Source organism: Spermophilus citellus (genome assembly GCF_964194105.1).
Source record: "Spermophilus citellus genome assembly, chromosome: 9".
In the NCBI taxonomy this organism is placed as follows: domain Eukaryota; kingdom Metazoa; phylum Chordata; class Mammalia; order Rodentia; family Sciuridae; genus Spermophilus; species Spermophilus citellus.
The window spans coordinates 106279817-106306765 of record NC_138191.1 but is presented as its reverse complement, the minus strand read 5'-3'; the positions used below and the strand labels follow the sequence as shown (position 1 = coordinate 106306765).

At 41.5% G+C, this 26949-nt stretch overlaps 2 protein-coding genes across 12 annotated transcripts in view; both read left to right on the top strand.

The window, feature by feature from the left end:
* Positions 1 to 5308, top strand: part of KDM4A (lysine demethylase 4A) — a 54641-nt gene extending 49333 nt beyond the window's left edge. For all 3 annotated transcript variants that reach the window (XM_081307241.1, XM_081307242.1, XM_081307243.1), the window contains exons 20-22: positions 2778 to 2897; positions 3194 to 3286; positions 3419 to 5308. In XM_081307241.1, the coding sequence (XP_081163367.1) occupies positions 2778 to 2897; positions 3194 to 3286; positions 3419 to 3559 (354 nt within the window). In that variant the 3' untranslated portion in view covers positions 3560 to 5308. The remainder of the gene's footprint in view (positions 1 to 2777; positions 2898 to 3193; positions 3287 to 3418) is intronic.
* A 1065-nt stretch (positions 5309 to 6373) lies between these two features.
* Positions 6374 to 26949, top strand: part of ST3GAL3 (ST3 beta-galactoside alpha-2,3-sialyltransferase 3) — a 196250-nt gene continuing 175674 nt past the window's right edge. For 4 of the 9 annotated variants that reach the window (XM_081307252.1, XM_081307250.1, XM_081307251.1 and 1 more), the window contains exon 1: positions 6925 to 7064. Coding sequence is in view for 5 of the 9 variants with exons in the window: in XM_081307248.1 (XP_081163374.1) it covers positions 6518 to 7064 (547 nt within the window). In the remaining 4 variants the exon portion in view is untranslated. Of the gene's footprint in view, positions 7065 to 26949 lie in introns of all 9 variants that reach the window. The other 5 variants (XM_081307248.1, XM_081307246.1, XM_081307247.1 and 2 more) reach the window with 5 other exon arrangements.

Below are 26949 nucleotides of genomic sequence, written 5' to 3'. Positions count from 1 at the left end.
CTGTCTCTAAATCAAATACAAAATAGGGCTGGGGATGTTGCTCAGTGGTCTAGTGCCCCTGAGTTCAATCCCTGGTACTCCCCCTTGCCAAAAAAAAAAAAAGTGCACTGAGCTATGGAAATCTTCCAAATGTTAAATTTTCTTATAAATATCAAAACATTGGACTTGGGATGTGATGCAATGGTAAAGTACTTGCCTGGCACATATGAGGCCCTGGATTCAGTTACCAGACCCACAAAAAGAAAAAAAAATCACATTTATTAGTGTTCCTCATCTTGTCAAAAGACTAAATACTGGGATGCTACAAATTGACAGTGGTGATCCTACTTTTTTGAAATTCTAATTTTTACTTGAAAGTTTGAATTTTAATTAATTATTTTTGCTGTGTTGGGAATTGAACATAGGGCTTCATGTATTCAAGGCAGGCACTCTTTCACTGAGGTACAGCTACAGCCCTTTTAATTTTATTGTAGTGTGCTAAATTGCCCAAATTGTCTCTAATTTGAAATCTTCCTGCCTCAGCTTCCTAAGTAGCTGAGATTACAGGTGTCCATTATATATTTGTTTAATTAATTTATTTATTTTTGATTCTGGGCATTGAACCCAATGCCTCATGCACAATAGGCACTACCACTGAACTTCATCCCTAGCCTGAAAGCTTAAATTTTATTTAATTCCTCTTCCTCAGTTGTTTTCCTTCCCTCCCTCCCTCCCTTCCTTCCTTTCTTTTTTGTCACATTGCCGGGGGCTGAACCCAGAGCCTTGTGCATGCTAGGCAAGTGTTTTGCCAACCTGAATACAGGCACTCTCTCACTGAGGTACAGCTACAGCCTGAATATAGATGATTTTTTTTTTCCTAGATAAACATCATACTGCCATATGTAGCCTGGTGTGTCTTACAAGACTTACTCATGCATTCAAGATTAAGATTTAACAAAAAGCTGGGTGCAGTGGCACACATCTGTAATCTTAGCGACCAGGAGGCTGAGGCAGGAAGATTGCAATTTTGAGGCCAGCCTCAGCAGTTTAGCAAGACACTAAGCAACTCAGCAAGACCCTGTCTCAAAATAAAAAAGTAAAAAGGGCTGGGAATATAGCTCAGTGATTAAGTGTCCCTGTGTTTAATCCCCATACCAAAAAAAGGTATAATAAAATTGTTATTGTTTCGGCGCTGGGGATGTGGCTCAAGCGGTAGCGTGCTCGCCTGGCATGCGTGCAGCCCGGGTTCGATCCTCAGCACCACATACAAACAAAGATATTGTGTCCGCCGAAAACTAAAAAATAAATATTAAAAAAAAATTGTTATTGTTTTATCAAGGACATTGTTATGTGAAATGATACGTTTTCTTTTTTTCTTTAAATTTTGTATGCATAGCAATAACAACTTGTAGAGTTTGGGGCCCCCTACTTTGATTTATGCACATGGCAAGTGGTTGTACCCATCATTGATTTTACACGATCTCTGCAAATGTCAACAAGGTGCAAAAGACTAGTGTTTTTTTTTTTTAATACTTTTTTTAATAATTAATTTTTTTTTATGTGGTACTGAGGCTCCAACCCAGTTCCTCACATGTGCTAGCCGAGTGCTCTACCACTGAGCCACAACCCCAGTCCAAGACTAGTGTTTTAACATGAAATTAGTCATGATTTCACATGTTCCCTGCACAGGGTTGTGGACCAAGCTTTGAAAACTACTGTTATTGAATTGCATAGATCTTTAGTGGTTTATCAAGAAGTACATGTTGGACTACTTAAAACTTCCACTCAGATATTTGTTTTGGGGTGAAGGCACAATAGTTTCTGCTTAATTCTTAGATTCATATAAAACATGATTATTGATTACCTAACCCATAAATGAATTGGCAATATAATATACAGCCATTTCTACTCAATTAATGAACTAGCAAGGCAGGACATACAGTCATATATGTCTAACTCTTGTCATATAATATGTTTATCAGAGCAACTGTAAACATGCACATCCTTTTAGACTCAGTACCCTGCCCCTCTCATGTGTACTTTTTAGGCGTTGTCCTGTGGAACTTCTCTGAGGTCTACCAATCATAAATTCATAAACTATTGTGCTTGTACATCGTCCATCCACTGTGTAATGATTCATTTTGGTGTACACCCTTTTATGAGAAGTAAAAGTTCTAATGTACTTTGCTAATTCTGTGGAAGGTGATCCTTTTTTCTCACCTTGCCTGTATTTTAAGTACACATTTCTTAAAAACATAGCTGAGTATTGTTCTAGTGTTTGCTTATGACAGAGCCCTGAAGAATCCTTTAAGGGGCAGTTGAAGGGATGTAAAGAGGACTGTTGATTCTCCTATGCTAATTATAATCTTTATTAAAAAGCTATTATTTCTTGTCATATGTTGGCAGCAGGGAACAGAGATATGGGGCATACTTTGTTTTGTTTTGTTTGTTTTTTTTTTAGAGAGGAGAGAGAGAGAGAGAGAGAGAGATTTTTTAATATTTATTTTTTAGTTCTCGGCGGACACAACATCTTTGTTGGTATGTGGTGCTGAGGATCGAACCCGGGCCGCACGCATGCCAGGCGAGCGCGCTACCGCTTGAGCCACATCCCCAGCCCTATGGGGCATACTTTGACTCAGCAAGCTGGTCTTTGTATCTTTCAGTCCAGAGCAAGCTACCTTGCTTGAAGTATCTCAGTCAAGTATTTGTTTTGGTTCATTCTTTCCTAAGTAGGTGTTCATTACTGTTGTATTCAAGTGGACCTTCCTTTCATTCTCCTTCCTTCCTTCTTTCCTCAGAGCCAGGACTGCCTACAGTTGGGTCCTCCTGCTGAAGGAGAAGTGGTTCAAGTGAGATGGACGGATGGCCAAGTCTATGGAGCTAAATTTGTGGCCTCCCACCCCATCCAGATGTACCAGGTATCTGGGGGTTCTTGCTAGGGATTTGGGAGTTGGTGGGTATTTGATTACTTCAGTGCTTTCTTTTGGGTGAGAGATGAGTCTATACTCTTGAGAGAATTAGTGGATCCAGTAACAACCTTTTCAGACTTTAGGGGTCTGTCCTGGGTCAGGTCTGCCAGTAGGGTTTCAGACATGGCATTCCTTACTCCAGTGTTGTAACACTTTCCTTTGGCTGCAGGAAATTGCTACTCTGCATGGTAGACCAGGGGAGTCTCAGGGGTATTTCAGCCCAAAGGACTCTGTTTCCTTGGCAGGTGGAGTTTGAGGATGGCTCGCAGCTTGTGGTTAAGAGAGATGATGTATACACGCTGGATGAAGAGCTTCCCAAGAGAGTCAAGTCTAGATTGGTGAGTGTGTTTTCTGTGTACCCTGGGCTCCTGTCTGGGAGGGGAGGGAAGATGGCAGGAGTATGTCCTTTTGTTTTTTTCTTGGGATAGTTGGCCACAAAGTGATTATTTGGCTTGCCTGTCCTACTGTAGTCAGTAGCCTCAGACATGCGCTTCAACGAGATTTTCACGGAGAAAGAGGTTAAGCAGGAAAAGAAACGGCAGCGGGTAATCAACTCGAGGTACCGAGAAGACTACATCGAGCCTGCACTGTACCGGGCCATCATGGAGTAGGCATTTCCAAGGTCCAAGAGGTTCCCAGCCATCAAGGCGAGAGCACTCGGGTTCCACAGCACAGCAGACACTCGGAACTCTGAAGTCTTTAAAAGTGAAGTTGTAAAAAGAAAAGGAATGAAATAACCAACCCCATCACCTTCTCACCCCAGCTGAATTGCATTCCGCTGTAGAGAAATGACAAGCTGTTTTTGGACATGTGGCAGCAGCCGTTGATCTCCCAGCTGAGGGGCTGAGCACTGGAATGCTGTGGCTTCATTAGCCCCCAGTCTGAAAAGGGGTCAGCTGTGCTGGCTGGGCGGGTTCCTGTTCCTGGCCTAGGACTTAGCTTCCTGCCAAGCACCTGCACCGACCAGGCAGAGGTGCTGGTGCTTGACCCAACTCTCCTTTTGTATTTATGTGTATGTGTGTGTGTGTGTGTGTGTGTGTGTGTGTGTGTGTGTGTTTGGGTGTTTGGTCTGGACTAGCTTCTGTCAGCCCCTGGCCTTTACTTTTTTCTTGCCTCTTTAGGGCAAACAAAATGTGAAATTCCGCCCTCAGCTGAGCTGAGTAAGGCCCCTGTGGGTTGGCTGAAGATGGGTGTAGCCATCTATTCAGGCTTGGAAAGGCCTCAGGAGTGCTGGCAAAGCTGCAGTGTTGAGAGGCTAAGGAATTGATGCCACCTCTGTCCTCCCTTGAGGAGAATACAAGGGTAACATGGATATGTGCCCGTAATACTCTAGGCACAGAACCCCTGTGGCACAGTATTACTTGGTGTGGGTAGGGAATACCCCAAAGGGAGGATTTTAATGATGGAAGCAGGCAGAGCCTGGTAGGTGATTCTGTCAACAGAAAATTGCAATCATGCAGGGGCCGGGAGGGTTAGAGTGAATTGGGGCCACTGGAGGCTAGGGGCAAGTATAGAAATGCCTTTGGTCTTGGGGTGGGAGGGTGCTGATTTGAGGGTGGGGGGTGGGAATAGAGGGCAACACTGAAGGGGTTAAACAGGTTTTTGCTCCTCTTGAATTTGTTTGCCTGGGCCCAGGATTGTAGGGCTTCATACTTAACTCTGTGTATGCAAGAATCAAATTTATAAACTTCCCCATTTTTTGTTACGTATGAACGCTATAAACCAAATTATTTTGAAAACTGGTGCATCACCTTGTCCTTAGCAATAAAAAGTGTGTTGAGCAGATTGGCTGTGTCTGCCCCAAGAAGCCCAAGTGGCCAAGGGTCAGGCTGGGGTTTATCAAGAGTCATATGCTCTGGAACAGGGCTGTGTATTAAAAGAGTCCATGAGGCAGAGTTTGGAAAATGGTTCCAGGAGAGGGCTCCCTTCCTTGTTAGGCTCCATATTAAGCCTCATGGTGGGCCATGGGGAGCAGGGACATTTCTGGCTATGAGCACCTCTTTTTGCTTACTCTGCCCTAGAGGGGGCCAAGAGGAGGTAAGGGTGGAAGGACCAGACTACTGAGTCTTCTCAACATAGTTTGATTTCTTATTTCCACCCCATTTGATAAATCCTAAACTGGGCTAAGTCCATGCCAGCATCTGTGTTTCATACATGTTGTGGAACCAATTTGAAAGAAAGGAGTGTTTACATTCTAGGTACTTGGAGAGCAAGTGACTTGTACCCAGTAGGGTTCTGAAGTTGCTCTCCAAGCTACCTATAGTTGGTGAAAAGCTTCCCAGGAGGAATATCCTCTTTGCCTTAAGGTTGATGGGGACAAAGGGGAGACTCAAGGCAGGAAGGGGACAATAAATAGGTGTCAGACTCTGGTGCAACATAGCAGTTCTAGCTGGCCTTCAGAGGTGCTTCCAGTGGCGTGTCCCTGTCCAGGTACAGGAGATAAGAGTCAGCTCAGCTACCCAGTGCTTCGTGTCCCTGGGACTTGGGAGGTGGCTGCTACTTGGTACTGATTGTAGGTGAAGGGAAGAGCAAAAGTTTCAAAGATGCTTTTCTATACCAACTCCTGGTGTCAAGGCAAGGTTGACCCTTTGCCTTTTACTCAGGGAGTCCCAGAGGATGTGCCAGGAGAGGATGGGCAGAGCCTGGACTTAATGGAATGTTCAGTGGACCCTGGGAGCACACGTTTGCAGGGGAAAAAACACTAACCTATCTTTCTCCACAGGGTCTAGGCCTCCCCAGTGCTCTCTGACCCTGCTGTCCCTAGTCATGCTGAAGGACCTGCAGGCCAAGGTGTCTGATTTAATATCAGTAGAATTCTTAATTAGAAGCCAACCTCTTTCTTTCTTTCTTCTTTCTTTCTTTTTTTTCTTTTTCTTTTTCTTTCTTTTTCTTTCTTTCACTTTGGTTTTTTTTTTTTTTTTACTTTGTCCTTGAGGAACCCAAGTTCAAAGAGCTGATGAACTGGCCTGTTTTGTTTTTTTAAGTGATCCAACCCAGGCCCTTGAGCATGCTAAGTATTTGCCCTACCCCTGAGCTACACCTCAGCCCTGGCTTGTGCCTTTTTCCTTCGCTGGCTAGTTAGTCAGGTCTGAGTTTCAAGCAAGACTGACCCAAATTAAAAGTCAGACCAGTTCCCCCCTGCCGGCTTGCATCCCCTCAAGCCCTTTTTATAAGAAACTGCTTTCCTTTAGTAATGTAGGGTCCTTGGGTCGGTATATAAAAAATGACAGTTCAAGTCCCTTAAGGCCCCAGCTTGGCTGAGGGAAAGAGGACGCAGGATGGGAGAGGGGGACTCCCTGGAGCTGCAGTATGGTGGGTGGGGTAGTCGTGTGTCCCGACTAAACATCTTCTACTAGCTCTGAAGTTAGTAATGTCCGAGGGCAATCTGTACCTCCGTGCCTTCTTACCCCACAGAATTAAGCAGGGCTGGCGTAGGTCCAAAGCCTTGGGCCTCAGGAGGGAACTGCTGCTCGCAGCCTGGAGGATGAGATGAGGCATCCTTTGGCGTGAAGTGACTGCGACCACCCTGTACTTTGGGACACACTCCCCAGCAAGGAAACAGGCTCTCAATGGGCTGGGTCTTAGGAGACGTCCGCGAGCAAAGTGTGTCCTCTGGGCCTAGGAGAGGACGAGGCGAGGTCGTCCGCGCTGCACCTGTAGGCCCCGTCTGCTCCACCTACGGCAACCCCAAGCACTGCATCTTCCACAGTCTGGGTACCCTTGGCTGGCGGGATGGGCGGGGCGCCCGCCGCGAGCTCTGGGCTCCGGTGCCTATTGGGCCGCCCTGTCCTGCGCCCGCCCGCCCTGCGGCGCAGCCCCGCATTGGTCAGCCCGGCGCCCCGCCCGGCTCTCGCGCGCCCATTGGCCATGGATGCCCGACCCCCGGCGAGGGCGCTAAGGCGAAGAGCGGGATTGGTGGTCCAGCCGTCCCGGGTTGCGGCCACGCGCCCCGCCCGCCGCTGCGTCCTCACTATGGCGGCGCCCATGGAGCCCACCGTGTCGTGGGCGCCCGCCTGGGTCCCCCGCGGCTGCCGCCGCCGCCTGCGCCGTCGCCTCCGCCTTCCCGCCCCGCGTGGGGTAGGGCGCCGCCTCCCCACTGTCTCCCTCTCCGCTGCGGTAAGGGCCTGCCCTGCGCTCTTCGGGGCGCGACAGCTACTGCAGCTAACGGTCGCCTCCCCGCCCCTCCCCCACGCCCGCCTCCCGGGCCCGGCGCCGAGTCCCAGAGCTCACGCTGGGGAAGGAGGGATCTGGCACAACCCGGTGGACACTCGAGCTGAAACCTGGAATCTCGCTTGGGTGGGGCTGCTGGGGCTGCTGGGGCTGAGGGGAAGGCCCGCCTGAAACGGGTCAAGGGGTCTGAGGTCACCTGCGTGAGACCCCGCAGCGCTGCGACGCTTAGCGCAGAGGAAGGACATGGTCTTTAGGAAGAGAAAGAAGTCCAGGGAAAGGGATTCAGCATCTTATGGGTACTGGTTGTTATTGCTTACTGCTCTACCAGAAGCTAGATCCTCAGAGGCACCGGGGTCAATATGATTGGCAAAGTATGTGTCTTGATTCCTTTCCTTCTGGCACTTTTCCCCATTGTCTTCTCTATGAGCACGTTTGCAAGAGAAAATGTCTTAGAGAGGAGAGGAGGTTTGGTTAGGAAATGTTCCATAAATATGTTGGACTCCTTTTCATCATGGTATCTGTTTTTATGATTCCTTATAAACCTCATTTTTGTTTGACATGTGAAGGAGTGAAATGTTAAAACTGAATCATTGTAATTAACCGAGGGCAGGACCAGTTAAGGCACATGTTATTTCCAGAAAGCAAAGAATACTTAAAAACTTTTCTGTGATGTACTTTAAATTATTTGTACTTCGGATAGTTGAACTCGACTTATGTTACTGAAAGTAAAATAGTCATGACAATTTAGGCTGTTTCTAAGTCAGACTCATCTTGGAGTTTTGATTACCCAACTGTTTACTGCACCTAGAAGTCAATAGAGGATTAAGAGGAAGCTGGCACAAAAATTTATGACCAAATGGTAGTTTCAAGTAACTTCTTAAGGCAACAGTAACTCAAAGACATTTTGAAATATCAAGTGGAAAATTTCTCAATTTCACAAGTCTGAATGTCTAACTATGGTTTAATAAAAGTAAATTATTAATGATGAAATGACATGCATGTTCTTAGAGAATAACTGACTTGTTCAGTCAATCAGTCAAGTGTTTATTAAGTACATGTTTTGTCCAATGCATTGATTGAAGGAAACTCAAAGACAATGAAGATATGAAAGTTGTGAATGGGCCAGTAATGTAGTTGTGGGAATAAAGAACGTAAAGGAAAGTAACTAATGATGTGGTCACTGGAGTTCCGAGACAGTATGCACTATGAGAAGTCAAGAAAACGAAAAGCACATGTGTTTCTCAGGGTTTCACAGGGGAGCTGAGGCTTTAGTTGGGCCACAAATAGCCAGTAGCCTGGATGGAGGAAGAAAAGTGAGCTGATGGAAAGCAAGGAAGGTAAAGTTGACAGAATTAACTTGAAATACACAAAGGTGGTCCCAGAGGTTCATTACTGGAAAAAGTGGGAGATGAGGTTGTACGAAAAACAAGTTGATGGCCTCAAACTGAGAAAGTACCTTTGCCCTGGGTGGAGCAAAGGATAAACAAATAGCAGTAGTAAGTATTTCCTTCAAATGAAGTGGGGAGCCAATCTTTAGGAAAGATACACAGTAACACTTTACCTGCCATTGTTTTACACACACTCCTCTTTGCTGGTACTGGGGACTGAACCCAGAGGCACTTGATCACTGAGCTACATGCCAAGCCCTTGTAATTTTTTATTTTGAAACTGGTTCTCACTAAGTTGCTCAGGCTGGCCTCAAACTTGTCATCCTCTTGCCTTAGCCTCCTGAGTAGCTGGGATTATAGCCATGTGCCATTGTACCTATTTTACTTTTCATTGTTACTTTTCTGATTAACTGTAGTTATTTGGAATAATAATTCTCAGCCACCACAGATCTGTACCTCAGGTCTCTTTTTGCCTTGTTTTCTACCCCGTGTACATAGAGTTGCCAGTTCTTGCCCATCCTGCCTCCATAGCATTCTGGCATTTGCTACATTTCCACCCTTACTGTCATCACACTGATTTGAGGCCATCTACATCATTCCTGTGAATTTCCCCAGAACCTCCCTCTCTTGAAAAACTTTCCTTTCCTTCCATCACTTTTCTTTCTTACCATCACTTCCAAGTGTGTCACTTCCCTGGCCAGGATTTTCATTGCCTCTGCACTGTCTGTTGCGTTAGGCACAGACCAGCCTGGCATGGGCAGTGTGGGCAGATGCATTTGTTGTCATGCCCTTACTTTTATTCTATTTTTCAAGTCAGTGGTTTGCTGTTTATACTCCATGCTTTGCTTATATTGACTTTTTCCATCTTAAATGACCCCCTTATATCTCTCATTACTGTTTCTACTCATGTTTTAGACCCATTAAATATGGAACTTCCTTTTTTTTTTTTTTTGTTACTGGGGAGTGAATTCAGGGGTGCTTAACCACTGAGCCACATTCCCAACCCTTTTATGTATTTTATTTAGAGACAGGGTCTCACTGAGTTACTTAGGGCCTTGCTAAGTTGCTGAGGCTAGCTTTGAACTTGTGATCCTCTTGCCTCAGCCTCCTGATCCACTGGAATTACAGGCGTGTTCCACCACGCCTGGCTGGAACTTCCTTTTGAAGTGTTTCTGTACTTGTCGCCCCATGTAATGAGAGTTTTTCTCCTTTAAACCACTTTAACTTTAGAGTTTGCCTTTTTGCCATAATTGCCACTAAGTGTTTTCCACCCACAACATAAGACTGAAGCTTTTTCAAGACATGGACTTTCTTCTTTGTCCTCTAGCACAGTATTTTTACATAGTAGGTACTTTGCAAGTATACTTTTATGTTGAAAATAGCTTGAGGGCTGGGGATGTGGCTCAAGTGGTAGCGCGCTAGCCTGGCATGCGTGAGGCCTGGGTTCGATCCTCAGCACCACATACAAACTAAGATGTTGTGTCCGCCGAGAACTAAAAAATTAATAAATAAATAAATATTTTTAAAAAAAGAAAATAGCTTTGAAACAGAATGGATGCAAAAAAATCTTTTGTGTAAACAAAATGTTTATCATCAAGTATGGAAATGAAATTACTTACGAGAGAATCCTTACTGAGGGATCTGGTCTGGAGAGCTTGGAGTAGGCTTCACTCAGAACAACTTCAAGATTTCAGTGCTTAACAGAACTGCAGTTGACTTGTCATTCATACTACGTGTCTGTCATGAGTACACATTGGAACTCTGCTCCTCATAGTCACTCAGGGATTAGGACAGATGGAAACTAAGTTGGGCGCTGGCTTTTTAAAGTTTTTGTCCCAGTGTGGGACATGTCACTTTCATTCATATTCCATTGGTCAAAGCATGTCACATGGTATTATGGTTTAAGTCTGGAATGTCCCCTAAAGGTTCAGGTGTTGAAGGCTTGGTCCCCAGTGCAGCTGTGTTCCAAGGTAGACTTTGGGAGAGTGATTGAATCCTGAGGGCTGCAGTGGATTCATTCACTGATAGATTCATAAATTTGATGGCATAATTGGGAGATGGTAGAAACTGTAGACGGTAGGGCCTAGTTGGAGGGAATGGGTCACTGGGTGCATGCCCTAGGCGGCTATATCTTGTCCCTGGCCCCTTCCTTGCTCACTCCCTGCTTCCCAGCTGCCATGAGCCAAGCAGCTTTCCTCTGCCATGATGTTCTCCCTCACCTCAAGCCCAAAGCAATGGAGCAGGCAACTCTGGACTAAAACTGAGCCAAATAAATCATTCCTCCTTTAAGTTGTTTTTTTCAGGTATCTCATCACATTGATGAAAAGCTGACTAACCCACATGACCATGCCTAAAAGTGGGGTAGGCAATTGTAGTCTTAGCATATGCCTGGTAGTCAAAGAGTCAAAAATATTTGGTGAACAGCACTACTGTTCTGTGGGTATCATGGCCTATTAAAGATTAGTGTTAGAGAGTCAGTTGGGTTACTAGAGACAAGCATATTGGCAGTAGCTGGAAATAGTAGCTCTAACAAGACATGGTATAATGGTGAATTCAGAGTCAAAACTTCATTATAAGCACTTATAAATGCTTTTAGAACTGGGCGCAGTGATGCATACCTGTAAACACAGTGGCTCAGGAGTCTGAGACAGGAGGATCACAGGTTTGAAGCCATCCTCAGCAACTTAACTGTAACAAGACCCTGTTTTCAAAAAAAAAAAAAAAAAAAAAAGTAGGGATGTGGCTCAGTGGTTAAGCACCTTTAGGTTCAACCCTGATACCAATAAAATAAAATAATAAATGTTTTTAGGCCAAGGCCAATGATGTAAGGCAATCTATCTCAGTTATAACAATCATTCATGAACACTACTATCTTAAAGCATTCTTAGTAATGAACACATTCAGAAATGAAAAAGTTAAATTATATTCAAGATAACTAAATTTGAGAAGTTTATAATAATTTGAGGTACATTTTCACTCAGTGGTTAAAATAAAAATGAATCTTAATTTAACCTTATTAGTTTAGTTGGGGCTAACAAACTTGATACTTGGGGAGGAGACTTTTTTGACAAAGCATAAAAGCTCAGAGTGCTAATTTTAGCTCTGACTCAAGAGACAAGAGGATCTGGTTTCAGATTTTGGCTCTGCCACTGAATAGTTTTCTATTTTGTGTATGTGTGTGGTGCTGGGGATTGAACCCAGGGCCTTATGCATATGAAGCAAGCAGTCTCCCAACTGAGCTATATTCCTAGCCCCTGAGTAGTTCCCTTAAAAAAAATTTATTGAGCAACTGTCTTATTCTTGATCCTGAGTTTGCTTCTTAGTGAAATGTGCAGGTTAATTATAAGAATTGAATGAGTTCATAAAGTGCTTTGCATAGTACTTGGTTCGAAATGAGCACTCAGGATTATCTGAGCAGCAGCAGAGTTTGAAAAAAACGTAGAGAGGGTCAGGCAAGGAAACCCCAGAGATTGAAGGGTTTTCCCAGATTTTCCAGCCTTTTTTTCCTTCTAGGATAGCATTCTGGACACACCTTTTTTTGTTTTGGAGGGTACTGGGAATTGAATTTGGTAATTCTTTCTACTGAACTACATCTCTCTCCCTTTATGTTATTTTTAAAAAATTTGAGGGCTGGGGATGTGGCTCAAGAGGTAGCGCGCTTGCCTGGCATGCGTGCGGCCCGGGTTCGATCCTCAGCACCACATACAAACAAAGATGTTGTGTCTGCCGAAAACTAAAAAATAAATATTAAAAAATCTCTCTCTCTCTCTCTCTCTCTTAAAAAAAAAAAAAAAAAAAAAAAAAACGGAGTGCAGGAGAAGCATGTTGTCCCTCTCCTCTCAGAGTGTTCCCTTTAAAAAAAAAAAAAATTGAGACAGGGTCTGGCTAAGTTGCTGAGGCTGGCCTTGAACTTGTGATCCTCCTGTCTCAGCCTCCAAATTTGCTGGAATTAACCGGCATGTGCCACTGTGCTCAGCCAGACATACCCTTCTTATTTTAACATTTATGTTTTATTTTCTTCTTCTTTTTTTTTTAGAGAGAGAGAGAGAGAGAGAATTTTTAATATTTATTTTTTTTTAGTTCTCGGCGGACACAACATCTTTGTTGGTATGTGGTGCTGAGGATCGAACCCGGGCCGCACGCATGCCAGGTGAGCGCGCTACCGCTTGAGCCACATCCCCAGCCCCTATGTTTTATTTTCATGTGTAAATGTTCCTCTGTCCTACTACCTTGAGCACTCTATTCATTTCTTATGTTTATTGAATATAACTTGTTTGTCAGGCTCTGTGTGCTGTGGTATTGTAGATAGTAAGGTTATGTACTTGACCTCAAACAGCCTACAGTCTAGCAGGACCAGAGGAAAGTAAACAAATGGTTACAATGCCTCAGTATTCAGTATTCACGGGGGATTTACTCCAGGACTCCTGGGAAACCAAAATCCAATAATGTTCAAGTCCACTTTATAAAACAGTATATTTGCATACAACTTGTACACATCTTCCTGTATCCTTTAAATCGTCTCTGGATTACTTGTAGTACCTAATACACTCAAGGTGTTACATAAATGGTTGTTTTACAGAATTGTTGAAGGAATGATGACAAGAAAAGTCTGTACGTGTTCAGTTTTAGATGAATTTGTTTTTCTAATATTTTCCGTCTGTGGTTGGTTGAACTTATAGATGTGAAACCTAGAGTAGGCAGGGTTGACTACCTCATAACAAGGGCTGTGGTTGAAGGTCCCATGGAATGTCCCGAAAGGGGCCTGATGTCTCTTTGGGATTATAAGTAGTTTTCCAGAGAAGTGCCTAACTTAAGTCTTGAAGGATCGGTTGTCATTAGCTGGGTGGATGTGGGTTTAAAGTCTTTTCACACAGGGAACAATATGAACCAGGGCCTAGAGACACAAGCGGGTGTAGCAACATCCTGAGGCCGCCGTGAGGCAGGGGTGCAGAGTATGTTTGGTGAGTATGTGGGAAATGAGGCAGCACAAGCCGACCAGGATCAGAATGAGAAGGGCTTTGTGAGTTCTGGAATTAAGTCTTTATCCAGAAGGTGATTAGGAGCCACTGAAGGATTTGAAGGTGTGAAATGACTTTTATCAGCTTTGCCAAAGAAGAAGAATCACTGTGTGGAGAAGAGGCAGTGATGAATATCCTGTTTCCCGGACATGGGAAGTCCTGAGGTTTGCAACCTTAGTACTGTTGCAACACAAGAGTCATGAAATATTTATGTATGAGGACAGATCAGAATGAAGTGAGACTGGAGGGAAGGATACATTCAGGTTGGTACAGTACGATGAGAGGCATGTCTGTCCTGCCTAGGGATAGACAAGGGTCACCAGACCAGGATTTCAGTCAGCTTCACTAGTTTCTTCTGTATGATCTTGGGAAGGCCCCAGAACTTTTTCTGTCTTCTTGGTTTTCAAATTTGGAAAATGGGGATAAAAATGCTTTCTTTACAAGGATGTTCTGAGGATTGTAGGGCATAGATGTAAAAAGAAAGGCTTTGTGGTATTTGATACATAAAGGACCTCTTACAATAAAAATAATAGTTTTTGTATTCCTTATGTTTAGTATATCACCTGGCCCATGATCATTAGCTTTAAATCCCAACACCTAAAGAAAAAACTGTCAATTTTGTGGTTTTATTTATGCATTTTAAATGATTGATGATGCTGGTCTGCTGTTAGGTGTAAGGGTATTATTCTGAGATCAAGAAGGGAGAATTGATAAGAATATAATATCAATTTGAAAAGTGTTTAAGAATAAATAAAAAAAAAAACAGTGTGTAAATGCCAACAGATTATATGTGGCCATTCATCTGTTCCCACCCCTCATTTGGAAGTGATGCAAGTATGTGTGCACACACTTTCTGGCCACTGATGTAACTATTATGTGTTCACACCTTGAGGTGCTAAAATATGTATCCTCTCTTTGACCTGTCCTTCTTGACTACTTCCCTGGGAAATTTTACCACCTGCCACCCGTGTGTGTGTGTGTGTGTGTGTGTGTGTGTGTGTGTGAATGTGAACATGTCTTCTGATAATTTTTTAAAATTTAATTTTTAGTTGTACTTGGACATAATACCTTTATTTTATTTATTTATTCATATATGTGCTGAGGATCGAACCCAAGACCTCACATGTGCTAGGCGAGTGCTCTACTGCTGAGCCATAACCCCAGCCCCCTGATAATTTTTTTTAAAGATGGTATTTATGGGTTTAATTCAGGTTTGTTCTCTCTTAGGCTCTTCCCTGTCATCCTGGCTCTACATGAGTTCTTCTTTCTGATATTCTGTTTAAATGCCATCTATTGCCTTGTCATGTCATTATTTTCCCTATGTCCACGCACATTCCCTTTTTCCTTATGTCACTTTTTCTCACAAAATATGGAAAGATTGCCATCTTATATGTGCAATGTTTATATGCTTTTAATACAACTTAAAAATCCATTGAGCCTGATGCATGCCTGTAATCCCAGCCACTCAGGAGGTTGAAGCAGGAGGATTACAAGTTTGAGGCCAGCTTGAGAACTTAGCAAGACCCTCCCTCAAAAAATAAAAAAGGGCTGAGGTTGTGGTACAGTGGTAGAACGCTAGCCCAGCATTTGTGAGGCACTGTGTTTGATCCTGAGCACCATATAAAAATAAATATCTACGACTAAAAAAAAAAAAAAAATTTAAGTGCTTGTTTAAAAAAATAAGAAGGACTGGGAAGGTAGTTTAGTGGTAGAGTATCCCTTGTTTCTTTCCCCAGTATAGCAAAACAAAACCAATAGCAACAATAACCTCATTGAAACATTTTGTTTGGAGTATATCAAATAAATTATAAAATTCTGTAAATGACTGTTTTGTTTTTTTTCCCCTTCTTTCTTTCTTTCTTTCTTTCTTTTTTACAGTGCTGGGGATTGAATCCAGGGCCTCATGCATGCTAGGCAAGCACACTACCAATGAGCTACACACATCTCCAGCCCTCTTTAACTAGTTTTTAAAATAGCAGTGTGTCTCAGACTTTTTGGCCTCAGGATCTCTTTGAAGTTTAAAAATTATTGAGTACCCCTATAGAACTTTCATCTTTATGAGTTTTGTCTATTCATATTTAGTTTATTAAGTATATTTAATGCATTAGGATTATTTTTTCCATTCAAAATTATTAAATACTGAAAAAGTTTTAAATCACAAGATTACACAAGCATGTATTCCATTGGCTGTGAGAACAGTCATGTCATCACAGGTCATCATGTGCTGTGTATCCTCTGGAAAACTCTACTGGACCCTTAAGAGAGAATGAGAGTGTCAGGCACAGTGGTGCATGCCTGTAATCCCAGCAGCTGGGGAGACTGAAGGAGGATCACAAGTTCAAAGCCAACCTCAGCAACTTTGTGAGGCCTCAGGTAACTTTTGAGATCCTGTCTCAAAATTTAAAAAAAGCATCCCTGGGTTCAATGCCCTGTACCAAAAAAAAAAAAAAAAAAAGGAGAGAATGAATAGGCAAATAATAACTTAGAATTATTGTGAAAACAGTTTTAACTCATGGATCCCATGAAAGGGTCTTTTGGATCCTGGTGGATACTTGGACTACACTTTGAGAACTGCTGGTATATAGATGCTGTTTTAGAGATTTTATGTGACACTTTTATGTATTTTTAGTAACAAAATAACATACATAAGAATGGAAACATTTACAAACATTTTCTATTTTCAAAATGTACTCAACATAGTTATTTCTAAAACAGCTAGTTTCTAGCCTTTGCTAGAACATCTCCTTTATTCTGGAAGGGCAGATGTGTGCACTTTTGGGAGATCAGGTAGGTCTCATGCTGCTGGCAAACACTTGCCTTCTCGAAGGTCAGCAAATTGGGAATATTAGTATTTCTGTAAAAGAAAAATGTACAACCACTCTTTAAGATCTAGAAATCTTATGAACACTTGGGCTGGATGATAACAGGAGAACTTCTATGATCCAGGTTTCATGGTTTCTCAGTATCTTGTCAAGTGTAGTAGTGGTCCTATTTGGAGGATGCAATTTTTAGACACTTAATCACGTCAAAGTCGTTTTGTTCTCTTTAGCAAGCAAAGGAGTGTCCTCTGCTGCAAACTTCTGCTCTTCTCATCTTCTGCTCTTCTCACTCACAATTCTGACGCAGGGACTGTGTCAGTGAGGTTAAGGATTAGATAGGTTTATAAGTGGGAGCTCTGGTATTTCTTTCAATACTCTGCTGAATCTCTTTGAGCATATCATGCCTCTTTGGAGGCAGATGGCCAGGGCTACTAAAATGGCCTCATCTGCTCTTGGCACAGTCCTCTCCCATCTGTCTTCTGTGTTGCCTTTGAGCAATCTTTCTGAAATACAGATCTCCATTATTTCTTTACTTAATCCCTTATGTGGTTTGTCAGTGGAATAAATTTTAGACTTAGCGAGGCTAAAGCCTTTCCTGCCGTCTGACTGCTCCAGCCTCCCACAGTCAGTTTAGTTTGGGTACCCCCCTTCTAAAGCTTTCCTAAACCTCCCAATTAATCTCCACCATCCAATAATGTCTGAACCTCGTCTATCTGTTCCTGCTACTTTACTAGGTGGGTAATAATGACTCTTGCCTGTACTAATAAGGTAGCATAGCTTCTAGCATAGTTTCAGCATAGTTCCTTTTTGGTAATGGGGCGTAGTCTTTCTATATATGTCCCTCCTCCAAGATATGGTTAGATAAACCTTATAGAACTTGCTATATAAGCTTAAGATGTAAAGTGTCAAGAAAGAATAGCAATGAAGGGAAGAACTTTTATCTTACATTTTCTAATGTGTTATTGTTTTACACATGTAAGAACAGAACAAGCCAAGTGCAGTGACACATACCTGTAATCCCAGTGGCTCAGGAGACTGAGGCAGGAGGATCACTGGTTCAAAGCCAGCCTCAGCAAAAGTGAGGTGCTAAGCAACTTACTGAGACCCAAAATAGGGTATGGCTCAGTGGTTGAGTGCCCCTGAGTTCAATCCCCAGCACTGTAAACAAATAAACAAACAATATAATGATATCCATCATTAAATCTTGATATGTGTAGTGCTTCAATTTTTTTTTTTTGAAAGAACATTACATTTTCTTTAAAGGCCTCCTGTATTTTGTGTTTCCCACCCCAGTCTTCTCCCTTTTTCACCAGGACCACTAGCTTTGATTTAAAGTTCCTTTATTCCTCCATATATTTTTATGCATTCACTAAGTGTGTTCACACACGATACAGAGCAGAGACTTGCAAACTGGCCTGCAAATTTTATTGGACACAGCCATGCTCATTCCTTTACATGTTGGTGGTTGATGCTTTTGAGCTACAATTCATTGTCTCCAGTTTTCTGGGCATATTGCCACCTCCCAAACTCACCTTTAACACCAGTCCCCACCCCTTCATCTTATCTGGCCTGTGCAGAAGAAGGCCATCTTCCAAACACTGCAGTGGAATTTTCTAAAAACCAGTTTCATTCAGCATTTTTAATCTTCCACATAGCAGTCACCTTTCCAAATGGTGGCAGGGGAATATGTCTGGAACCTTGTCCTCTGTATACCAGTAAAGCCAAATCTTAAAACCACTCCTATTCAGAAAGATTTTTTTTTTCCCATAAAACCAGAGATGAACTCCCATATATGCAAAAAGTGCAAATGTGGGCTGGGTATGTAGCTCAGTGGTACAGTGCTTTCCTAGCACATGCAACAACCCTGGGTTCAATTTCTAGTGTTACAGAAGAACAAAATAAAAGTTTTATTCCTTTGGGTTTTACTCCCCTGACCCTTTCAGGCTTTTCTTTAGCTACTTCTAAAAGGAACATCTGACCAATGGAATATCAGCTTTATTCTTCTGTTTCTTATTTTTAAGACCCTGGTGGGTATTTAATTTCTGTTTTGAAAGTCACTGACTTTCCATGTTGTGGGAGTTTGAGTCCAACCGGGAGAGAGAAACCACAATAAGAATTAAAAAATTTTTTTTTCGTAATTGTGGATGGATAGAAAGCCTTTATTTCTTTTTAAAAAATTTTAAGACATCGATGGACTTTTATTCATTATATTTGTATGTGTGCTAAGAATCGAACCCGCTAGGCAAGTGCTCTAACACTGAGCCACAACCCCAGCCCAAAAGCCTTTATTTTATTTGTTAATTTTTATGTGGTGCTGAGGATCAAACCCAGTGCCTCATGCATGCCTGGCAAGCACTTTGCCACTGAGCTACAGCCCCAGCCCCACAATGGCAATTTGAACAGTCAAAGTTTAATATGAAAACTATTGGGCTGGGATTCTGGCTCAGGGTAGAGCGCTCACCTAGCAAGGGCGGGACCCGGATTCGATCCTCAGCACCACATAAAAATAAAGGCATTGTGTTGTGTCCATCTACACCTAAAAAATAAATATTAAAAAAAGTTAAAAAAAAAAAAAAAAGAAAACTGTTAACTAAAGGAATTAGAGTAACATGGGATTGACCAGTAAGAAGTAAAGAAATAGCATATGAAAAAATAGAATCAAATCAAAACTACAGTGAGAGGCCACTTCCTGCTTACTAGAATCAAAAAGACATAACAGAGTGTTGGAGCAGGGGTGGAGAAATTAGAATTCTCACACATTGCTAGTGGAAATGTGAAATGAAGCAGCTGTTTTGGAAAAGATGCATTTCCTCAAATAAACAGAGTTACCAATATGACCCAACTCATTCCTAATATCTATACCAATAGTACCATGAGGCATATATCCAAAGAAGTTAAAAAATTATGGCTGAATGAAAGCTTTTACATAAATGTTCACGGCAGCATTATTCATCCAAAAAGTGGAAAAATGCAAATGCCTATCAACTGATGAGTAGATAAATAAAATATGGTCTGTCCATACAATGGAATATTATTTGATAATAAAAGCAGTGATGTGAGTGTGCTACATGAGGGGCAAGTTTTTCACTAATGCTCCATTCTGATCCAATGACTGGAATCTGATAGCAATCCTTGCTAGAAGTAAAAAAGGAAAAGAAAAAACATTGATGGAGCTGGTGTTGTTGTTTAGTAGTGGAGTGCTTATCTTAGCATGTGTGAGATATTGGGTTCCATCCTCAGCACCACATAAAAATAAATGAATAATAAAAGCATTGTGTCCATCTACAACCAAAAAAAAAAGCATTGAAGTACTCATACGTGCTACAACATGGCATGAACCTCAGAAATAGTAAGTGTGCTAATTGAAAGGAAAAAAAAGCCAATAATAAAATCAATAAAAAAAGAAAAAAAGCCAGTTGTAAATCTCTCTCTCTCTCTCTCACACACACACACACACACACACACACACACTTTCTTTCTTTCTTTCTTTTTTTTAAAGCACTGGGGATTTAACCCAGGGGTGTTTTACCACTGAGTTATATCCTCAGCTTTTTTCAGTTTTTTCATTTTGTTGACATTGACCTTGAACTTGTGATCCTCCTGCCTCAGACTCCTTAGTTGCTTGGGTTACAGGCGTGCACCACTGCACCCCCTACAAATGACCATATACTGTGTAATTTCATTTATATAAAGTATCCAAAATAAGCCAATCTGTAGAGACTGAAAATAGATTTGGGTTTGGAGAACAGGAGATTTGGCAAGGTGGTAATAACTGAGGGATGTGTAATATCTTTTCTGGATCACTGGAAACATTCTAAAATTGATTGTGGTGACATTTGTACAACTGTGAATATTCTAATAGCCATCAAATTGTATGTTGTGAATTGTGTGGCACATAGGATATCTCAAGTAAAGTTGTTAAAAAGAAATAAAGAGAGCTCAAAAAAAAAAATAGAAATAGCAGATAAAAGAGGCAGGCACCACCCCAGGGCTGAGATAGAGCGACAGATGAAGAGCCCCTTCCTCTACAGCCTGCCCCCCACTTCCACCCTGCCCCAACCAAGATCCCTGGTGCTATGGGAAGATAGAGAAGTGATTGATGGTGCCTGGCAGAACTTGCTGGAAATCTGCCTTCTGGGGTGCTAGAGATCACTAGAGCCATTCTCCTATAAAACCTGCCAGAGAAGAGGTGCTCAGGAAGACAGCTGACTGCTGGACACCAGAAAAGCCATGGGGGCCGCAGCAGAGCACACTGGACCCTGGAAACCATCCCTTTCCCTCCTGAGTGTCTTTCTGCCTGCCCTCTCCTAGCAAAGTCATTAGGCCAGCTGGCAAAAGAAAATCTTTTAAAGGATTCATTTTTGCAGGGTAGGCAAGAAGGGGTGCATTTGGATCTGAAAGGCAATAAATCAATAACTGGCACAGTGGGTAATGATGATCCTAATAACACCCTTAGCTTTTTAATTCCCTTTGGGATCTTCAGGTTATTCTTGCACCTTTGCTGTTGTGATTTCAGAGAAGCAAGGAAACTTATATTTGGGCTAATTTGCCCTAAGCCCAGCTCTCTAATTATCCATTTTTGCATCTTTTCCTATTTCATTTGTTTGACTTTCTCTTTCAGATACCGGTTATGCTTATGCTTTATCTCTGTGACTTCCATTGGTTTTATTCTGTTCTGGAAATCCTTTTATTTTATTTTTTAAAAATTTTTTTTAGATGTTGATGGACCTTTTTTTATTTTTTATTTATTTATATGTGGTGCTGAGGATCGAACCCAGTGCTTCACACACGCTAGGCAAGCGCTCTGCCACTGAGCCACAGCCCCGGCCCCTCTGGAAATCCTTTTAAATTTTTCTTTTTTTATTTTACCCTGCTCATTTTTTTTTTTTTTAATCAGTCATGGCCTTCAAGATTCTTATTGAATTTTTGTCAGTGTTCACTTTGTTCTCTTCCTTTGAGACTTTCATTGCTTGGGTGCTAAATTTTACTTTATTTATTTATTTATTTTTTAAGAATTTTTTTTTAAAGAAAGAGAGAGGTAGAGAGAGAGAGAGAGAGAACTTTAATATTTATTTTTTAGTTTTCGGTGGACACAACATCTTTGTTTGTATGTGGTGCTGAGGATTGAACCCAGGCCACACGCATGCCAGGCGAGCGCGCTACTGCTTGAGCCACATCCCCAGCCCCAATTTTACTTTATTTTAACATTGATGTTGTTTTACTATTTTTCCTTGGAGATCTTCCTTAGTTCTTTCCCCTAGTTCTTGTTTTAAAACAAAGACATTTGTGGTGTGGGACTGGGACTAGGAGAATCTTTGTCAAGGATTTTGTTTTATATGTTTATTTATTTATTTATTTTTCTTGAAGTGCTGGGGATCAAACCCAGGACCTTAGCCTGCCAGGCCAGCACTCTGCTACTGAATTACACCCTAATCCTGGTTAATAATCTGTATGTGTTCTCTGGTAAACATTGGTGTGTGTGATCTTCCCTGCTTCCTCTACCCTACCCTTCTTTTACTTTTTTTCTACATTTATTGGAACCCCCCACCCCCACCCCAGGGATTGAACCCAGGGGCATTTTACCACTGAGCTACATCCCCAACCTTTTCAATTTTTTATTTTGGTAGGGTCTTGCTAAATTCCTGAGACTGGCCTCAAACTTGAGATCATCCTGTCTCAGCCTCTGAAGCTGCAGGGATTACAGGAGTGTTCCACCACACTTGACTTATTATAACCTTTTTTTTTTTTTTTTTTTTTTTTTTTGGTATTGGAGATTGAACCCAGGGCGTTACACACAGTGCTAGGCAAGTGCCATACCAGTGAGCCACATGCCTGGCCTGGTATACCTTTTATTGTTGTCGTGGTGGTTCTGGGGATTTAACCTAGGGCCTCATGCATGCTAAACATGTCCTGCCCCACTGACTTACACCCTGAGCACTGTCATGGAGAAAGGCAATATAGTATATGACTGAAGTCAGATCATCTGAATTTGAATCCTGGCTCTGCCACTTGCTAACACTATGATCTTGGACAAGGTATTTTAACTTCTTTTTGTCTGTTTCTTCACTATGAAGTGGGAATGATAATTTGTAAGATTGACAAGAAGGCTTAATGAGTTGAATCACATAAAACTTTTTAGAACTATGGACAATCTATAGTAAGTGCTATATGAATATTAGCAATATTAATTTTTTATTCTTCACATTGACCTGTAATTAGAAGTGCACAATCCTTCTGAGTCAGATAATCTCATAGAGTTCATGTTAATTAACTGCTTAAGTCTGCTTGGTCATGCATAAAGTCTGACGAGTAAGGGTGCATTCAGCAAAAACATTTTTGAAAAATTGATAAGCTTTTCAGTAACTGGTTTGGGAAGCTGGATAATAAGTAGTGTGCAATAATTTCTAATTAGTTTTCCTCAAAAATATTCACAGGAGATATTCTCTGGAAGTACTTTGTGGATTTGGCTTTTCTTTTTTTTGGTAGTGCTGGAGATCAAACCCTGGGCCTCCTACATGTTCAGTGCATGCTCTGCCACTGAGCTATACTACCAGCCTCCTTTGTGGTTTTTTTGCTCTGCATGATTTTATCATAATTGAGTTTATATCCATTATAGCTGACATTTGAAGATGAGCAAAACTCTGGTATTTCAGGCCAACCTAAAAATTGTTTCTAGGTATAGTTGAAAACAACCATATTGTAGGATGTTTTAGGAATGGCAAGAGTTTGGGTGCATGTTGTTTTAGTGAGTCAGATTTTTATACAGTTTTCTTTTTGTGACTATTTAAGATAATCTAGCTTTCAGTAGCTTATGTGCCTTTTTAAAAGTGTACTATAATTCACTGAATCATCAGTTAGTGACCAGATAGTTTTTGAGGAGCTACCATGGGCACAGTGGTGAACAAAACAGACATGTTCCCTGCCTGGATGAGCCACAATATAAATGTTAAACTATCATAAATACTTACCAAATTATAAGTGTGGGACAGAGATGTAGAGGTGCTGTGGGAGTAACTGACAGGAAGCCCTAACATAGCATGGAGACATGTTTTGTTATGAAATGAATTAAGCTTTAAACTGAGACTTAAAGGTGAGTAGAAGCTGGGCAGAGGAAGTGGGCTTGTCAAGAGGGTTTCAGCCTGACCTTGGGAGAGCATGGTAAGCTGGAACTAGAGAAAGAAGTTCCTTGTTCCAAACAGGTGAGGTGAAGGTTTTGATAGCACCTTTGAAGGTGTTGTTTTTGCTTGAGAGAGTAAAAACTGGAGAAACAGGTTGATTGGGGGTGGTGGTCAAAGACACCTATGTAACACCTGGATGATCCATTAGAGTGGAAAGTTAATAAATGGACGTGGATCTCAGTGGGATCTCTAGGCTGAACATTTGGAGTTTGGGATAGTCAACATGATGATAAATCAAGTCAGGGAGGTGGATGACATCACCCTCAAAATATCTGCCATGGGCTGGTGTTGTAGCTCAGTGGTAGGGCACTTGCCTAGTGTGTGAGAGGCACTGGGTCTGCTCATCTACACCATATAAAAATAATAAATAAAGAAAGTAAAGGTATCCTTCTGCAACCAAAAAATAAAAAAAAAGATATCTGCAGAATCAGAATGAAGAAAGTCTAAGACAGTGCCTGAATGTCTCTACATTTTAAATTGCTGTGTATTTCATATATGTACAAATTCTAACTTTAGTATTTATTAATTTTTGGGATGTGAGCAATTATATTGTGTCTAGAATTGGGGCATGTAATTAGAAATATATAATTTAATTTTTAAATAAACTGTCATTAGTAGGAGGCACTATGTATTAAGTACTGGCTCTTCACAGATCTAAGTTCTGGTTCTGCTTTTAAGTTGTATTCTTATTCTTTGCAGAGGCAGAGATGATGACATTTTTTCTAAATGCCATGGTAGAGGTAAACCTGGAATGCTTGGGAGCACAAACATCATGGTATAGGGCTGTGATATGAGCTTCCTGGGGGATACTCACACTTGAATATTGTCCTGAAAGTGATCAGGTCATGGTGAGCTGAGGAGTGAAGGAGAAGACAGAAGTCAGTCTCCCTTTTCTAGGGCAGGGTCTGAATTTTCTCAATTTGGTATCTTTGATGCTTTGTCAGTGCCTGTCACTTGGTGTTAGTTACATTAGCTTTGGACAGGGGATCTTTCCTTCTCTGAGACGAAATGCACACACGAGGAGATGAGTCCAGATTGTCAGACTCCATCTGCATTCTCAAGGGTTTTTGCCATGAGCATCTGCAGCCCTTTGCCTGTGTGCCTTCTTCTGACTGTGCAAGGAGGCGAAGTGCCTTCCTGTGGCCAGAATGCTCTGCCTTCATCTACCATTAGTGTTTTTATTTATTCTGGTTTTTTTTTTTTTTTTTTTTTTTTGTACTGGGGATTGAACCCAGGGGCACTTAACCACTGAGCCACATCCCCAGCCCTTGCTATTTTTTATTTTGAGACAGGTCTTGCTAAGTTTGCTGGGGCCAGTTTTGAACTCTCGAACCTTCTATCTCAGCCTCCTGAGCTGCTAGGATTACAGGTGTGTGCCATTGTGTCTGGCTGTTCTAGTCTTTTTCTGGCTTCATGGTTGAGTATATGATACTTGGTTCATTTTGTCATTCAATATTAGATTATAGTATTTCCCCTTATTATTAAAATTTTTCATAAACAACATTTTAAGTGGCTGCATAAACTCTCACTTGGATGCTAAATAAGCATAAATAACACTTAAGTTAAACAATTTTTTTTAACTTTTCATTTTGAGATAATTTCAGGCTTAAAAAAGAGTTGCAGAAATAGTGTAAGGAATTCCCATATATCCCTTGGCTAGTCTGTGGTGGTGTCTGTACATTTTCCATTGTAAAGTTACTCTTTTGTGAAATTAGTGTTTTCCGAGTAGATACTTTTTTTTTTTTAAAGATAGAGTGAGAGAGAGAAAGAAAGAAAGAGAGAGAGAGAGAGAGAGAGAGAGAGAGAGAGAGAATTTTTTAATATTTATTTTTTAGTTTTCGGCGGACACAACATCTTTGTTTGTATGTGGTGCTGAGGATTGAACCCGGGCCGCACGCATGCCAGGCGAGCGCACTACTGCTTGAGCCACATCCCCAGCCCCCTGAGTAGATACTTAAAAACTATATGATATGCCCTTTTTCATAAAACGTTTACCCATTATTTTTAGCATCCTTTTTTTTTTTAAAGAAAGAGAGATAATTTTTTTTTTTTGGTAGATGGACACAATGTCTTTATTTTTATGTGGTTCTGAGAATTGAACCCGGGTCTAGGCGGGTGAGCGCTCTACCGCTGAGCCACAATCCCAGCCCCAAGTTTTAGCATCCTTTGATGTTTCTTAGCTGAAAGGGTTAGGGATTAGGGATGTGGCTTAGTGGTAGATCCCTGGTACAAAAAACGAACAACCAACTCCTGTCCCTAAAACAAACAAAACCCAACGTCTAGGGTGTCTAGGGTCGAGGATGTAGCTCAGTGGTAGGGTGCTTGGTTAGCATGCCAAGGCCTGGATTCAATTCCTAGTACCACACATCCACACACACACACACACACACACACACACACACACACACATCTAGATACTGGATGTACCTACTGCTCTTGTAATATGACTGTTTTTAGGTCTGTTAAATGGATAAGTTAGGGGATATATGTGGGTGAACCCACAAACGTACACACACAGTACCTGTGTCTATATTTATTTTTATATCTTTATATTTTTGGAAACCATCACTTCACACTGATTACAATGCTAGTGAAATCAAAAAGATAAATCAAAAGATTAATTCTCGTTTTTCCCTTTCCATATTTGTAACTTCCATCTCCATTATTGAGAAATCTTCCTGCCATTAGTGTCAATGTATTTACTTATGTGGTCAATCCCAAATTGCCTGTTGACTCTCTCCTTGACCCTCACACAAACTTATGCCCTTTCCTGCCCTTTTACCCCAAGCATGTGTACCCACTTTACTCAGTTCCTAATGTCTTATGGTTTTTACATTAAATTATCCAGAAAGGAAGGGAGCCCATTCTTTTTTATGGATGTATGATATTCAATTTTTGTAGATATAATCATTGTTTATTCAACTCTTGATGAAGGACATTTGAAGGACTTTCAGTCCTATTAAGTTTCAAATAGGGCTGCAGTAAATGGCTGTGTGCATAGAACCTTTTGTATTTTTGTCAATGTATCTTTAGGATAATTAAAAAATTTTTTAATTAGTTGTTGATGAATCTTTATTTATTTATATGTGGTACTGATAATTGAACCCAGAGCCTCACACATGCTAAGCAAACGTTCTACCACTGAGCCGCAACCCCAGCCCTGGGATAATTTTTTAGCCAGGAGATTTATTGGCTTAAAGAGTACGATTTTAAGCATGTGTGATTTTTGTTAGTTATTACCAAATCCCTCCCACCACATCAGTGTATATGAATACCTGTCTCCCCACTCTCCGCAGTCCCACCCCTGGAGTATATTGTCAAACTTTTGTCCTAGCAGTGAATTTTTTTTTTAATTTTTTTTTTAGTTCTCGGCGGACACAACATCTTTGTTGGTATGTGGTGCTGAGGATCGAACCCGGGCCGCACGC